The 16,904-nt window shown below is 35.0% G+C and overlaps 1 protein-coding gene across 1 annotated transcript; it reads left to right on the top strand.

Moving 5' to 3' along the window:
• The first annotated feature begins 1,539 nt into the window (after nt 1–1,539).
• Nucleotides 1,540–12,108, top strand: LOC123864341 (protein obstructor-E-like). Its single transcript, XM_045904694.1, has 7 exons — nt 1,540–1,671; nt 6,294–6,380; nt 9,084–9,197; nt 9,649–9,713; nt 10,740–10,878; nt 11,509–11,722; nt 11,990–12,108. The coding sequence occupies exons 1-7, from the start codon at nt 1,635–1,637 to the stop codon at nt 12,045–12,047; spliced, it is 714 nt and encodes a 237-aa protein (XP_045760650.1). The 5' UTR covers nt 1,540–1,634; the 3' UTR covers nt 12,048–12,108.
• The last annotated feature ends 4,796 nt before the right edge of the window (nt 12,109–16,904 follow it).

Raw genomic sequence — 16,904 nt, 5'->3', positions numbered from 1 at the left:
ATTGGAAACATCGATTCCGGCTGTATCGATTTACTTTGTGCTTTCACAGAAACAATATTGGAAGTTAGACCACACGGTCTTTACTTTTTACACTTTGAAACTTGACTTTGATTTTATTTAACATTAACTTCATCATTGTTTTCCATTAAAATATTAAAATGAACGCAATAAATGGACGATTTGAAAGTCTCCAAATCTTATCTAGATATAATCGCTTATAAGATAAGTAACTTTTTCTGCAGTGGTTCATTGACTCAGATCACTAAGATCTTGTCATGAATTTTAAATGCACGACTTTCTAGTTTTCTTAAAAAGTACTTTAAAAAGTAAATTCTTATTTAGTAAAGCTGGCAAATGGCGATACTTAGAGACTATAGGCAGAGTGAACTAAAATAATTTTAAATCACTGAGAGATATTTCTGCGAATCCAATTCAAAACTGCAACAGTCTGACATTTCATAGAACCTTTCAATCACAACGCTAAAACAAGTGTAAATTAAAAATTTATAACACCCCCGACAAGTGGAGGTTACAGTAACTAGAAAAGAGCTGATAACTTTCAATGAACCGATTTTCTTGGATTATATAAGAACACTCTCGATCAAGCCACCTTTCAAACAAAAAAAAACTAAATTAAATCGGTTCATTAGTTTAGGAGCTATGATGCCACAGATAACACCCCTCTTTTTGGGTCGGAAGCTAAAAAGTTAAAATAACTCGTTAAAAACTAAGATCTACCACACCATGAGACTGACCTTGTGATCTGATATTTAGAGGTACCTACGATCTTTCTGTATATATGCAGCATGACTTTTTCCTGTCTACTATTTTACGTCTGGTATATAGAGTAAAGTGATTCTATATAACAGATTGATAAACATTCGACACTATACAGTGAGTGCTTCTGTTGTATAATATTAAAGAAAGAAGGAGCAGATGTTGATATAATTATATTTTCTGTCCTTATTTTTAGATAATTGGATAAAATAAAGGTACGGTTGAAATATGCCCGAGAACATTTCAGTGCGAAAACCAGCCCAGAAAGAAGAAAGAAAGAAAAGATGCCCAAAACATCAGTATCTTACTCTAGTCTAGTCTAGTCTCTTCCTGGCGCAGTGGTAAGCGCTGTGCTCTTGTTAGTGGGAGGTCCCGGGTTCGATACCCGGCAGAGTTCTGGTCTGGTCTGGTCGGAGGGTTCGGCCGTGGCTAGTTACCACCCTACGTACAAAGCCGTGTCGCTAAGCGATATAGCGTTCCGGTACGATGCCATGTAGAAACCAGAGGAGTATGGGCTTAATGAAAACTGCCATACCCATTCCAGGTTAGCCCGCTTCCATCTTATACTGCATCATCACTTACCACCAGGTAAGATTGCAGTCACGGACTAACTTGTATCTGGATAAATAAAAACCACCAGTGTGAAGTAAAAGCTCATGTCAAATATTATTATAACGAGTTTTGGGGAAAGCAACCTTTTTCGGCGAACGATTTGTAATGAGACAGCGCAGGCGCCTTCCACAATACGTTTGTACGGGCAATACCGAGCAACCTTCGACGGAAACCGCACGCGTACCGGGGTCATATATATTATAGAATAATTTTAATTTAATTTAGTTTTTATAAGCTCGTTCAACATGAGAAGTTTAATCATCTTCGCTGCGTGCGCTTTTGGTAAGTCTCATATTTCTCTAATAATAATAATCAATCTTCGAATTCTCCTTCTCCCCTAAACATTTGGTCACCCGAATCATCATTTATATTACTTTGGTATTAATTAACCAATAATATTTTCAGATTTTGTTATAATTACAAGTGAACACAATTATTGATTGAATAAATCGAAATTTTAAGTTTTAAAAACGTTTGTTTATATTCGAATGAAATCGATCAAAAGGGAAAAATCTCAAACTGAAATTTTTGTCTAATATTTTATGTACTAAATGATTGGTTTGAAGAAAATTTTACAGAATGGTACACTTTCAGCTAACTACTTGATTGAGTTGTATAGTGTCAGATGCGCTATTTAGCTCCGGCTAAGTTCCGGTTTCAAATAAATTAGATACGGTTAGCGGACGTGCTCGAAAAATTTTATTTGCTAGAGTAGACTGTAAATGTTTATGGGTGTACTGTAAATTTGTTTAATTTCTAAGGAATTTTATGATATTGGATGTTTTTCCTAAACGTTTGTTCTGGTACTCGGCGTTTTGCCATTTGAAAAAGTAGCAAATATGTTACTAAAAGTATTAAGATAAATGAAAATATGTTTTTACGAATATTTTCGATTTAAAAGTTACTCAAAATTACTATAGTTTTAACTAAGATTTAATGTAATAATAGATAGAATTTGGAGTGGTATTTCAAAGTAATTGTACTCGTAAACCACAGTTCTGGAGACTAAAACCTTCACAGTGTCTCGTAAGCTAGGCAAAGTAAAAGCTCTAACACGTATTTCTACATTGCGGTTGCAGTTACACCCTTTTCTAAATACAGGTATATTACCCAAGTAAAACTATCCTTTCAATATGAAATTAATAACAATTCCTTTACAAAGGGTTATGAAAGTAACAGCTAAGTTTCAAGGACGCTTGCAAAAATCCAGATTGTGGTTACAATTTTACGGTTCGTTACTTTAACGAGGGCAATTGATGACTAAAATTCTTGCTTTACATACCTACCTAAATTGATAAAGTATCATAAATATATCATAGTTACACGTCAAAGTATTTATAATTAATAGGTGTTTTAGAGTTACGAAGGGGACCCCTCCGCTGTCCGTCCGTCTATCTGTCCGTCCGTCAGCGACTGTATCTCATGAACTGTAATAGGTAGACAGTTAAAATTTTCACAGAATATGTATTTTGATCGCTGCTATATTAAAAAAATAAGATTTCTGAATGGCTACCATGTAAAGTAAAAAGTACCTACATAATCTTGTACGATACCGAACCCTCTGTGTCCAAGTTCAAATCCCACTTGACTGGTTTTTACCCGACTATGGTAAAGCCAAGTCAAGTTGGGATTTTAGCAGTCTATGTATGTACGTATGTAGGTTTGTATTTATGTGTGTTCCACCGTAACGCCTAAACTACTGAGCCGATTTTGATGAATAAGGTGTCAATCGATTCGTTATTATAGTCCGGGTGACATAGGCTATATTTTATACGAAAAAATCGACCTGACGGATGTTGCATCCAAAAAAGTGGGGGTCTCCAAAAATTTATTTTTGCTTTTATATCAAGTGGGTTATCAAATGAAAGAGGAAAAAAATTCTGAGTTCATAAATATAAATAGAGTAAAATGTTAAAGCACACCAAAACAACAACAGAAAAACAATTTCACTATAAGTATCTATTGCTATCTATCGGCAGTTCGCGGGTAGTAGTTGGGTTTTCGTGCTGTTCAACTTTATTTAACTTCCTGCATGGCATTTCTTAATTTCAGTAAAAGCTTTATATGTACCTACCTATTATTCGTTAGCGCGGGAGAGCAATGCATATGGATGCTAAAAATGTAAAACTTTTTCAGTTGTGTAAGACAATGTACGTAATACTCGTACAATGCTTTCTCTTTACGTTTGCAATGGGTGGTGCCAAATGACACTCAAGATAATGCACATTTAAATAAAAACAAGTTTGTAAATGACTAGTTAAGCTATTATTATGCCTTAAGGCTATAAGCTTAAAAATTTTGGGCATACGTCCTTAGCATACTCGATAAATGTGTATTAATAATAGTAGTTTAAATTATACGGAACTACTCTGGTATGTCACCATGAAAATACTAGTATAGTAGGTAGTTTTAATAGCCTTTATTTTAACCGATGTAATCTGTAGCAACTTCTGGTATCACAATACCCGTCTCTTAAAATTTATAATTGATTGTAATTTATTAATTATTATTTGTAATAATTTTATTGTTAAAATATTATACTATTCCTGCTATAGGTCTAACACTTATCCAATTATCCATACTAATATTATAAATGCGAAAGTGTTTTTGTATGTCTGTGTTTTCACGGCCCATCCGTGTTTACTGATTTTAACGTGATACAGAGTAAATTTATATATCCCAGGGATGGATATAGCTACTTTTTATCCCGGAAAATCAATTTTTTCATGAAGTTTAGAACAGAGATAGCTTGCGTCGTGGATACTGTCATAGGATTTTTATTCTCGAAATCAAAGAGTTCCCACGGGATTTTTAAAAAACCTTCATCAAAAGTTGGCGGACTTCACACACCTTTGAGAATATTATGGAGAGCTCTCAGGGATGTAGGTTTCCTCACAATGTTTCCATTCACCATTATATTTAACTAGCTTACGCCCACGACTTAATCCGCGTGGACTACACAAATATCAAACTCCTATTTTACCCCAAGCGTTGAATTTTCAAAAATCCTTTCTTAGCGGATGTCTACGTCATAACAGCTATCTGCATACAAAATTTCAACCCGGTTGGTCCAGTAGCTTGAGCTATGTATTGAATGATCAGTCAGTCAGTCAGTCATTCTGTTTTTCCTTCTATATATTTAGATTGATCAAAACGCACATAGCTTTGAAAACTAGAAGTGCATGCCCGGGATCAAACACCACGAGGCTATCACTGCTCTTATTCATTGATTGAGTCGTCGTTGTGTAACAATTTTATTATCAAGTGACTAGCCGCGTGCCATCCTGTAATTGAAAAAAAAAGTTAATTCAACACACTAATAATAGGAGTACCTCGTCCTCCTTTCACCAAGTCCCAGCAATGTTCAGTGCAATTTCTTAATGCACGTTTTGCAAGGGTAATTTTAACTATTGAACGCTGTCACGGCATATCGGATTTTCGAAACGTATAAGTTGTAATTGTGCTATGCAGCCCGTGTGTGTAAGTACCGTGAATGAGGGCAAGTTCGGCAATCGTGATTGATATATTTTGTTATTCAAGCCGAAAAATTTCGTATATATACCTAATTTATAGATACAAACGTGCCTTATCTACGCACTGTTTCTATCACTCTATCCGTGGTACAAACCCGTTATTTACATTATAATATGTCGTTAAACCACGAAATAAGCCTAAAATCATTAGTTCTATCACCTTGTCCCCATTACCTAAGGTTAAATGGAAGAGAATACCTTCAGGTATTAAGTTCGCCTTTAAACATTCTACTTTTAATATGCAATAAAAAGTTTTAAACAAATAAAACAAATGCAAAAAAACGGGCAATAATTTAATAATCAAAAATCAATATTGGTACAACCATTAAATTTACAAATTAAACAAATTAAATTAAAAATAGGTACAAATTAAATTCTTTTTCTTTTATGCAGGTAGAACCAATATGCCAAGACTGTAATCAATTTATTTTGTATCATAAAATTCTTGTCAATCTTTTTATTTACATTAAAATATACAAGGCACACAGCAAAATATTGATACGCAATGAGCCACCTAAAGTGGATCAAATTAAAATTAAAATACAAAAAACGAATCCCTTATTTTCACAATCGCTCGCAAAAAGTTTGAGACGAATGAAGGTCGATTAAAACTTAGTAAGGTACAAAAGCAAATTGGTTTCACTAGTAGGTATAGCAAATAACCACTAATTGTAGGAACCAATAAATTAAAATGATGGGCGCAGGTCAATCTAAAGCCACAAATAAACTTACAAATTTAATTCAGAATGCTATTTCTGATGTAATTAGTAGGTTGTCATTATTTAAGTCGTAGTATCTATTTAAAATAAACCAGTAAGCCGAACACAATAGTACAACATGTCAATCTCGAGACTTTTACAAGGCTTTATCGATGATAACCCCGCAAGTAAAGCTTCATTTACACCAGAGCAACGTAGTGAGACATTTTAGCATGCCATAGGGCGCATTGAACAATAAATTAAAATGTAAAATTAAAATAAAATGTCAAATCGTTGGCAGATTAGCGTGCCGTAATATTAAATTCTACATCACGATGTCATCATGACGTAAAATAGACAGCTTCAAGCTGCTTAGGGCTGAATAAATTAATGCTTCCTTGCGAAAATTAATGCGACATTCTCGCATGTTGTTACTCCAGTGTAAAACAGACCTAAACTTTGTCGCAATGATCATATTTATTGAAGGTGTCACTTGTTATTCTAAACGTAATTGTGACAGGATGCTTGATCAACATAATATGGAACGAGTATAATTTTATAAACTGAACTCCAAGAAACTGTTCTTTGATAGTACCTACCTATTGTCTGCAACTTCATTTTTCATTCCGTAAGTGTTTCACGACGAAATTGTGTACAAAAATTCCTTTTACAGTTTCAGCGCAAGACTTCGACTGCCCTACCAAGGTCGGATTCTACGCAGACCCATACCAGTGTGACCTTTATTACAAATGCAGCAAAGGTCAGTATCGTGTGTCGAAAGGTCAACGTGTTCTAGCCGACGTATCACGCAAATGTCACCTATCTTCATATATGTGATTGCACAAGTTCTAATATAAGTATAATTTCGAAATACACTTCCGTTTGCAGTTCTGTGGACAGAAACTTTGATGACCTCTCTTGTGCAATGGTGAGAGCTGAGGTCTTATAAGTAGGGATCTCAAATTCAATTCCTAACAGAGGCCATGTGGGAATATATAATTTCTGAATTAGCTTTGCTCTTTTATAGTGATAGACTTCCGCCGTGGCTAGTTACCACCTTACCGACAAAGACATGCCGCCAAGCGATAACCACTTTAAGTTTTCTTGTACGAAACTTATTAGGGGTATGGATGTAATTGAACTGCTTTCAGATTAGCCCGCTTCTATCATAAACTTCATCAGTACTTTCTTACAGTGAGATCGCGGTTAAGGACTAACTTGTCATTAAATTAAAAGATGTTTTTAAATATGTAGGTAGTTACTGTGTATTATAACTCAGTAAAACTGTGCCATCGTCTGTCTGACACAGAGGTCACTTGTTGGTTTGGAGGTCGCAGTTCCCAACCGTCATTAAGATTAATTACATGTAATAATATATTATAGTCATCTTAATCTGTGAACTTTGAGTTTATTGAGAGCGTATCTTTGTGTATTTATAGCTGTTCATTAAGTAAAATCAGATATCCTTATAAAACATTCGAACCAGCAGTGGCGCATCGAAATAGTTTTTAGATTATAGAAATATAGACAATAAAGCTTATCGCCAAACATATCGCACATTGAAACCAAAAATGGCATTATCATAAAATTGGCAGTTCTGTGTTGCAATTACATTAGCTGTAGGTAATACTACCGGGGAAAACAGGTGCTTTGTAGAGATCCTCGCCTTGATAACTTCTATGACCTACATTAGTGTCACTATACTTTGTCGTTCAGCAAACGCAAAGCCTTAATACAGCCATATTAAAAATCGTGATTTTGAATCGGGTCACTTTTGTTCCCAATGTGTGATATGGGCTTTAATATTTAAAGGGCGTTTATCTTTGAGCGTTTATTATAGAGCCTATTTCATTTATTAATTTAGATCTTGTATACGATTTTCAAAAGTTAGCCCTTGATTGCGTTGACGTGGTATTACGAGTAAGTGGAGACTGTCTTATACCTGTGAAATGAAGTAGAAGCGATGTTTATTATCGTACCGGAACGCTAATTTGGTTGGTGGGAAGGGCTTCGCCGATAGGATTATAACTAGCCACCGTTGTAGCTTCCAAATCATGATGATCGACACAAAATTAATCATTATTCATTTAATGATGAAACATTTGCTCGTACGACCTCGTACTTATGCTAATAGGGTGGCCATAACGGCTTCTTCTAGATTCACCCTCAAATAAAATTATTTTAATAGCATTACTAAATTGTGAGTGAATTTAGCAGATGTTATCAAGGTTTTTTAATTAACATTTAATTTTATGGATGGGGCTTATTATAGACTGGTGATTATGTCCTCAAAAATGTCGGATCAAACATTTAAAGGACATTTTAAAAGGAAAATCTACTTTTAGGTGTGTGCAAAATAAGCAAAAAGAGGACAAAAATCGAATTTTTGCTTTTTGTGTTTTTTTTGTTTAAACATTTTTGGTTTAAAAACTTTATTTTCTAATGGGAAATTTAATTTTTTAATATGAAATTTAATTTTCTACTAAAAGTTAAAAAAATAAAAATAAAAAAAGTGTAGGTATTGAAATAGGTAGGTGATAAAGTGTAGGTATTGAAATTTTTTCAGATTTTGAAATAATATTAAAAAAATCCTATCTCCCTTCCTACCCTTCAAAATTACTACGCGGTTTTTTCTTACATCACCCATTTGACCGATTACTGCAATAAAATCCCATGAACATCTTAGTTCCTTTATACATTATGCTATAATCAATAGCCTAGTGTTAAATAATACGTAGACTTAAAGGTTTTTCTTTTTTTTTACATAATTTTAAAAAGAGTGAAATGGAACGCAATATTTTTTTTTTTGCTAAATACTCGTACTGTAATGTCGTTCATTGCTCTTGATAGTGATATTGCAATTATTTGGCTCTAGGTTAGATTTTTGCACAGATACATAATAAAGTACCTAATTATAGAATTGTTCAATGATACAATCGCATTAAATTCTTGCATATTAAATTAAATTCCTTAAATATTTCTGCATTACGTTTTACAAGGTTCTCGTTAAACTTTTGTGGATTTCCTGTTTTAGTAATATAATTAACATTTTGAATAGATAATATTACGAGGCATAATTATTGTAATATGAACGTAAACTATCAACGTAAATCAATTTAGTTTTTAATTTACTCACGTTAATCATTTAAACACAAATGCATAATCTGTGTGTCTATCTGTTATCGAATATGATCTTACAAACCTGACAAACCTTGGCATCTTCAAGATGCCAAGCTATTACATCTTGGAGACGGATATAATATCAATATTAAATCCTGAGTTGTCTTAGTTTCAAATTTGAAAAGTACACTTAAACTAAACTTAAACTCCACCGGAACGAAAGCGCAGGCAGTAGCTAGTAATTCCATAAATTGTTACATGATAAAAACCGCAAATATAAGTCAACAACTGATCTAAGGTGTAAGTAATTGAGCGATGAAACATTTTTTACTTTTGCTTTTAGGTGAAGCGGAACCAAAACTTTGTCCAGATGGCCTAGTGTTTGCAGATGAAAACCCCAACAAAGAGCTGTGTGACATCCCATCAAATGTAGAATGTGGAGACAGAAAAGAATTACGTAAGTAATCACCAAAAGTTTGACGAAAAAACACCAATTTGGCTCTCACATCCCTATTATTCATTGCTGAGCAAGTATGCATCTTGCTTTGAAAATATATGCCTGATTCCAGCTCACGCAACTTTTCAAATTAACAGTGCGTTCGTACATACGCGCAGCAATTATAGACTTTTATGCCCAGCCTTTTTTTTTTCTACACTCATTCATACTGACGTAATATCATTATCTAACATGCTGTGTTTGTGACGTTTTCACGGCTCAATCTCTGAACTGATTTTGGCGTAGCACAATTATAGCTTGCAACCTGTGAACATCCCCAAAAACCAAGAATTCTCACGGAATTTTAAAACCCTAGAAATCATCGTGGGCGAAGTCCCGGGTATCAGCTAGTTAGATATAAAAAAGTTACAGATTCCTAGCACTCATAGATAATGTCATTTGTCATTTTCAGAGGAACCAAAACCCTCTCCAGGCTGCCCACGTCAAAATGGATACTTCAAGCACCCAGATCCTCAGGTAATTATTAAACTCTTCAACTCTCAATATAAAAAACCGGGGGTTTCAACTACGAAATAGAGAATTTTACGGTTCTATGATAACAAGTGCTGAAAAAAAAAAGACAAATGTTCAGTTTTTAATGAAATCGATGAAACGAATTACGTAGAGAACAAAATATTCGTATAGGTATGTAGTGAGGATATTATATTAAAATAATTGCTAGGTTGTTTGGCCCATTAAAAAATTTCCGTTAGATTTTATGTACTCACACTACTCTGTTACACTTAGCCAAACACTCCCAAATGACAAAAAATGATAGCAATTTTTTTTTACTTTCTGTTTTACTAATATCAGCAATCATCAATTGTGCATACTATGTAGTTAGGTACTTCTAAATTCACACACAAATTAATCACATCTATAATACACTGTGTACCTAATATTATTATGTATAAATTCACAAGTGTAAATTTAAAATTTTCAACACCCCCGACAAATCATTTTCAAATAAATAATTATGTATATCTAGGCAACGTCCATCTTGACAGCTTGACATTTGTCAATTGACACTTGAAAATTATGAACCTAAGGGTTATCTAACCTTCTTTTTTACAAGAAAACTAGGAAATAGCTGATAACTTTTAAACGGCTGAACCAATTTTTTTGGATTATAGCTACGAACACTCTCGATCAAGCCACCTTTCAAACAAAAAAAAGTAAATTAAAATCGGTTCATTCGTTTAGGCGCTACGATGCCACAGACAGATACACAGATACACAGATACACACGTCAAACTTATAACACCCTTCTTTTTGGGTCGGGGGTTAAAAAGGAATGATGACTTATGCACTGACTATGACTGACACAGATCTATCAACGCACGGCTCAAACTACTGGACAGACATTACGTAGACATTCGCTAAGGGGTTTTTTTTTTGAAAATTCAACACCCATTGGGTCTTTGAAATTTATGTAGTTCTTAAGCGGATGAAGTCAGGCGGAAGAAGTAGTTTTTTTATTAAAGTCATTAAAATGAATTCTAGGCTTGCGACAAATTCAACTTCTGCTCGGATGGTGTACCCAACGAACACCCTTGCCCTCCCGGTCTGTACTTCAACGAAGAGACTTCCAACTGTGACTGGAAGGAATCTGTGCGGCGTACGTGCGATCAGATCACTAAAGGTAAATAAATATCTAGAATAAAAAACCAGTCAAGCGCGAGTCAGACTCGCTCACGAAGGGTGCTTTTTAGGATACACTTCAGTTCTAATAAACCCAACGCCCAAGGACGACTACCACTAGGACACTAACAACTAACTAACTAACTAACTAAGGACAAGGACACTTCCGTTCTATAGCATAAGAAATCTCAAACCAGTATCGCTCCAACAGCTATACGACACTTACTCGTAATTCTGTATGAAACACGCAAGTTAATGACGGATAGCGCCATGTATGTTGTGAATAAGAAACATATTGTTCGTGAACATTTCCTTTTTTTTTTGTGATGTATCCACACGGTTTTCAGATTGTTCCATTTACTTGTGCTAAACATTGCCACCTGCAAAATTTCATGATTATAGATCAACGGGAAGTACCCTATACTTAGGTTTCGATGCCATTGACGAGTCTTGATAGAAACGACAGACAGACAGACAGACAACGAAGTGATCTTATAAGGGTTAATTAATTAATTTTATTATAAATTTATTAATTTAGGTATAAATTGCGTGAAAGAAACATGGGCCTTCTGTAGTAAACTGTGTAAGATATTAATTTGTTGGCAATATACAATGCAATTTATTTTTGCAGATGTATTAGATGATGGTTTCACTTGCCCCGATGGTGATGTGATGGGACCCAACGGCCGTGCTCTACCACACCCCACATTCCCCCACCCCGAAGACTGCCAGAAGTTCTACATCTGCCGCAACGGAGTGCAGCCACAGAAGGGCAGCTGTCCTTCAGGAAAGGTTTACAATGAAGACACGTTCATGTGCGACGAACCAGAGAAGGTGCAAGGATGGTAAGATACATTTTTATGCTAGATAGACTTTCGACTGACCACAGTAATTGGAGTCAGTTTAGTAATATTGAAAGGGATTAAAATAAAGGCACTAGACCTTCGCATCTTACAAAGTGAAAATTAAAACTTCTTATCGTGAGAACACCAAAAGCCAGGTATAAAAGAAATTTTAGGAATTTTCCCAAGTTGTTCAGAAAATCCAATAATCTTGTCCCGCATAAACATGGAGGTTTCATTTTAATACAATAATGTTATTTTTATTTCCAGTGAAAACTACTACGAAGGGCAACCTACAGAAAAGAACAAACTACCGAAGAAGGCGTAGAACTTAGTTAGTAAGATATAATTTATAGTGTTAAGGTTTAAATAAATAGTGTCATAGACTTTTAAAATGATTTTATTTTCTTCAAAACCCTTTTTAATTGACACTCCGCTTGAATGTTTGACTTTTTTAAACTTATTAAGGACAGATTTATTTATTGTTGTTCTTTTCGTGATTTTAAAAAAATAAAAGCAATACAATTTATAACAAGCTCATTCTTTTTACTCGAGAAACTTTTTTTTTCTTCGTGCGTGACTCGAAGAGCATGTATTCTCAAATGAAAAGGCGAAAACATTCAATAGAAACAAAGTCACTCGAAGCAACTGCTGGTAAATGTGCAAAATATAATAACCACTTATATACGAACTAGATGATGATCGCGGCTTCGTTCGCGTAGACAAGGTTTAAAAATTTTTTGTGCGAACTCTTTGATTTTCCGTCATAAAAAATAGCCTATGTCCGCCTTAACTACCTCCTGTACCAAATAAATGATACCCACAACTTCGTCCAAAAATTCTCTTGGGAAGTCTTTGCTTTTTCGAGAATAAAAGTAATCTACTTAGTAGTTCAGTATATATTCCTGAGATACAAGCTTGAAAGTGAAACACATATGTCAAAAACAGTGAGGTCTCGTTTAGATATATAAAAGTTAATGATAAAGATATAAAAAAAATAATTAGGAAGTTAAGTAGTGAAAAATCTCCAGGCTTTGATAAAATTAGGGTACAAGATGTAAAGGCTATGTCAGACCGGTTGAGCCCAATATTGGCTTATTTTGTGAATTTGTGTGTTCAAAATGGCTTATATCCTCAAGAGTTAAAAAAAGCAATCATACGACCTATTTATAAAGGTGGTAGCCATCTTGAATACACAAACTATAGACCGATAGCCATACTATCTATAATTAATAAAATAGTTGAGAAAGTAATTGTGGGCCAGATATCAAGGTTCTTAGAAAAATATAACATATTGACAGACGCACAACACGGTTTCAGGAGAGGCAGGAGTACAGTTACAGCCCTCACTCAGTTTGCAGACGAAGTAAATGCCAATTTAAATAGTGGTAGGCAAATTTTAGCTCTTTTTATTGATTATAAGAAGGCTTTCGATACGCTGGAAAAAGAAGTGCTACTCTTGGCCATGCAGGAGTGTGGCATTGCAGGTCCCACCAATGAGTGGTTCCGCAATTATTTGTCGGAAAGAACCATACGCACCGATATTGATGGGACTCAGGGCGACGAGTGGCACGTAACCCTGGGAGTACCGACTGGCTCAATATACGGGCCAGTGGGTTACCTGATGCTCGTTAATAGTGTAGTCAATGTGATTAAAAAATGTCGAGTATATATGTATGCTGACGACATGTGTCTGCTGTACGCGTCAAAGGACGTGAGGGAGGCGCGCGATCATATCCAGTCAGACTTTGAAAATGTGATTAAATGGGCGCATGATAATGGTATAATTATTAATATGGAAAAGACGAAATGCATGCATATATACTCGCCATACAACAGACGGGCTAAAATGGTTCAGTATAAAGATATAGGTATAGTTGGCCACAGCTATGACTGCTTGCATGGTGCTAAAGACTCGTGTGTATGTCCACAGCTACAATATGTAGATAATTATAAGTACCTAGGTTTGATCATAGATCAAAATTTTAATTGGAAATCTCACATAGGAGCTGTGTGCAACAAGCTAAGGTCAATATTGGGAAAATTTTATCACCTAGACCGAGTTTTAAGTAAACATACAAAACTAGTAGTATACTATGCGTTAGCAGACTCAGTAATTAGTTATGGCTTGAGTATTTATGGCAGAACATTTAGTACCTATCTCACAGAAATTAAAAAAATACAAATTAGACTTTTAAAACATATTTTAGGAAAAAAAGAGAAAAAAAAATACAAAGGACAATATGACAGTATTTTTAAAGACTTACAAATTTTACCTATCAACAAAAAAGTAGAATATTTAATAGTAAAAAATAATTTTTTCTCAACTATTTATAAAAAAAAGGTTAAAATGGGGGATAATCCTAGAATAAATAGGAAGGTGAGATTCTCAATGCCAAAAACCTATAACTACTATGGCAAAAGAATAAACGCATATATAGTACCCAAATTATATAATGTAATCGGCTGGGCTGAGGAGGACAGCGATGGGCTCAGTGAGGGAGTCCTTAAGAAGAGGTTAAAGGAACACCTACTTAGGGACTCCCTAACGGAGTAGGTAGGTTTAAATAAATATTTAGTCGTAGTATAGTTTATTATAAGTATAGATTAAGGTGTAATGTAATGTGTAAGTTAGTTATATAAGTTAAAATAAGAGCGCCACCTCGCCAACAAACTGGCACACCAGTTTGGCGAGCGATAATATTATAGTTTCTTGTGAATTTTTTTTGATTAAATAAATTAAAAAAAAAAAAAAAAAAAAAAAAAAAAAAAAAACAGCAGAATATTTACTTACTTATAACAAGTGTAAATTAAAAATTTATAACACCCCCGACAAGTGAAGGTTACAGTAACTAGAAAGAGCTGATAACTTTCAAACGGCTGAACCGATTTTCTTGGATTATAGCTAAGAACACTCTCGATCAAGCCACCTTTCAAACAAAAAAAACTAAAAGTTTAGGAGCTACGATGCCACAGACAGATACACAGATACACACGTCAAACTTATAACACCCCTGTATTTGGGTGGGGGTTAAAAATTAGTCAACATCATCATGATCAACCCATCACCGGCCCACTACAGTGCACAGGTCTTCCCTCAGAATAGCAAGGGTTTAGGCCATAGTCCGTCACGCTGGTCAAGTGCAAATTGGCAGACTTCACGAACCTTTGAGAACATTATGGAGAACTCTCAGGCATGCAGGTTTCCTTACGATGTTTCCTTTCAACGTTAAAGCAAGTGATAGTGACCCCTGGAACGTACATAGTTCCGAAATATGCGTGTCCGGGATCAAATCCCCGGCTGCCAAATAAAGTGCCAGTATGGCATGGTGCCAATTATATCCTGGCACTAGTTGGATAAGTATTACCTACTATTATTATAATATTTAGATTCCGAGAAATATAGACTACTTGACCAACCAAAACGAGCTACAAATTCGAGTATTGTTTGAGACCTACTTAAATACAAAGACCAGTATATTATGTATTTGTACTACTTACTAGATAATAGTCAAACCAATACATGTTACACAACGCATAGAAATGGTTGAAATAGGAGACATGTCTAGCGGACAAAAATCTGGTAATTTACTTTTTACCCCCGACCCAAAAAAAGGGGTGTTATAAGTTTGACGTGTGTATCTGTGTATCTGTCTGTGGTATCGTAGTTCCTAAACTAAAGAACCGATTTTAATTTAGTTTTGTTTGTTTGAAAAGTGGCTTGATCGAGAGTGTTCTTAGCTATAATCCAAGAAAATCGGTTCTTCCGTTTGAAAGTTATCAGCTCTGTTTTAGTTACTGTAACATTCATTTGTCGGGGGTGTTATAAATTTTTAATTTACACTTGTGACAACAAAATATTGTGGATCATTTTGTCGTGGTTTTGTGTACCTTCTAGTCTGTTTGTTGTCTAAGGATGATTTATACCGAAGCAATAATATTATGTCTACAAATGGAAATATTAATTTTGCAGCTTTAAGCAGCATGCAGCTATCTATTCATCCAAGACTACATCATTGTGTCGAGTTGAAATTGTACACTGCGACATTTTGCCAATAATATTTGCTACATTTAAAATTTTTGCAGGATGTAGCAAGTAGCTTTGTGGCATGCCTCGATGTTGCACCATATTGTTCGGGGGCTCTATCACCTCAAGCTCGCTCACTATTGGCTACAATGCATTGTTGCAACAAGAATACTATAAATTCAGCCAATCACAACAATTGCGGTTGTGGCAAATCAAAATAATAATATGGAGATTTTTCGAAATCGATCTACTGGCGTAAACCGGTCTGTAGGTACTCGCTAGGGCTATAACAGGTGAGGCTCCCACGACTTTTACATGAGCACAAACGAGTCAGTTAAAAATTGCCGCGAACATCCACATTTTAAAATGCGAAAGCGTGTTTGTTTGTTTGTTCTTCAATTACGCCGCAACAGATTTTTTTCACAAATCAGTTAAAGATCTGGAGCGTAACGTTGGTTATGTTTTACCCCAGAAAGTCAAAAAGTTCTTACGGAATTTAAAAACCTAAATCTAGAGCATGTTGAAATCACGAGCATTAACAATGTCAGATACTGTTATAGGATTTTTGTATTGTACTCGGGTGGATGTAAGGTTGCGTTAACATTTTTTTTTTTTTGGACTTTCAATTTCGAATTCGAAATTAGAAATCCCAATCCCAAATACCTCTGCTGGTAATCGAATCCTGAACCTCCCACTTTTTAAATTTCACTTACTACTTACTGCGCCATGGAAGTCACTTAATTAACTAATACCACATATCAGGACAGTTAGGGAACTTCTGGCGAAACGTCGAGGCGTCGCCGACGTCACTGATATAGGCGTCAAATGTTTATCAAATGTTAGTACATTTGACGCAGGTAGCCCTATTATAGTCCTATTTTTCTACGATTTCATGTCACCATAGCCGAATATTAAATATCGTCAATTCAGTATCAAACGGAGAGTTCCCTCACTCTAGTTTACTCTGCTAATAGGTACTCTTACTAATTATTCCTGTCATGTCCATTCTAGTGAGACAGAATCAGTAAGATATTGTCACACAAAGCACGCCGCGAGGCATATGCCCGTTTTCGTAATAGTTAATTCAAACTCCGGTGCTGTATTCATAGTAAGAGTCCGCTTTTCATAACTACGTTTAGTTGTTTCAGAAACAGTGAA

The sequence above is a fragment of the Maniola jurtina genome, chromosome 4, assembly GCF_905333055.1.
Source record: "Maniola jurtina chromosome 4, ilManJurt1.1, whole genome shotgun sequence".
Classification (NCBI taxonomy): Eukaryota; Metazoa; Arthropoda; class Insecta; order Lepidoptera; family Nymphalidae; genus Maniola; species Maniola jurtina.
The sequence above is the reverse complement of the archived record's forward strand: the minus strand, read 5'-3'. Positions and strand labels throughout refer to the sequence as shown.

What these genes read in the sequence shown, in the direction of transcription:
- LOC123864341 (XM_045904694.1), top strand. Translation starts at nt 1,635, where the DNA reads ATGAGAAGTTTAATCATCTTCGCTGCGTGCGCTTTTG. An exon ending in TTATTACAAATGCAGCAAAG is followed by an intron (nt 6,381 to 9,083) that starts GTCAGTATCGTG and finishes TTTTGCTTTTAG; the next exon opens with GTGAAGCGGAACCAAAACTT. An exon ending in GTGCGATCAGATCACTAAAG is followed by an intron (nt 10,879 to 11,508) that starts GTAAATAAATAT and finishes TTATTTTTGCAG; the next exon opens with ATGTATTAGATGATGGTTTC.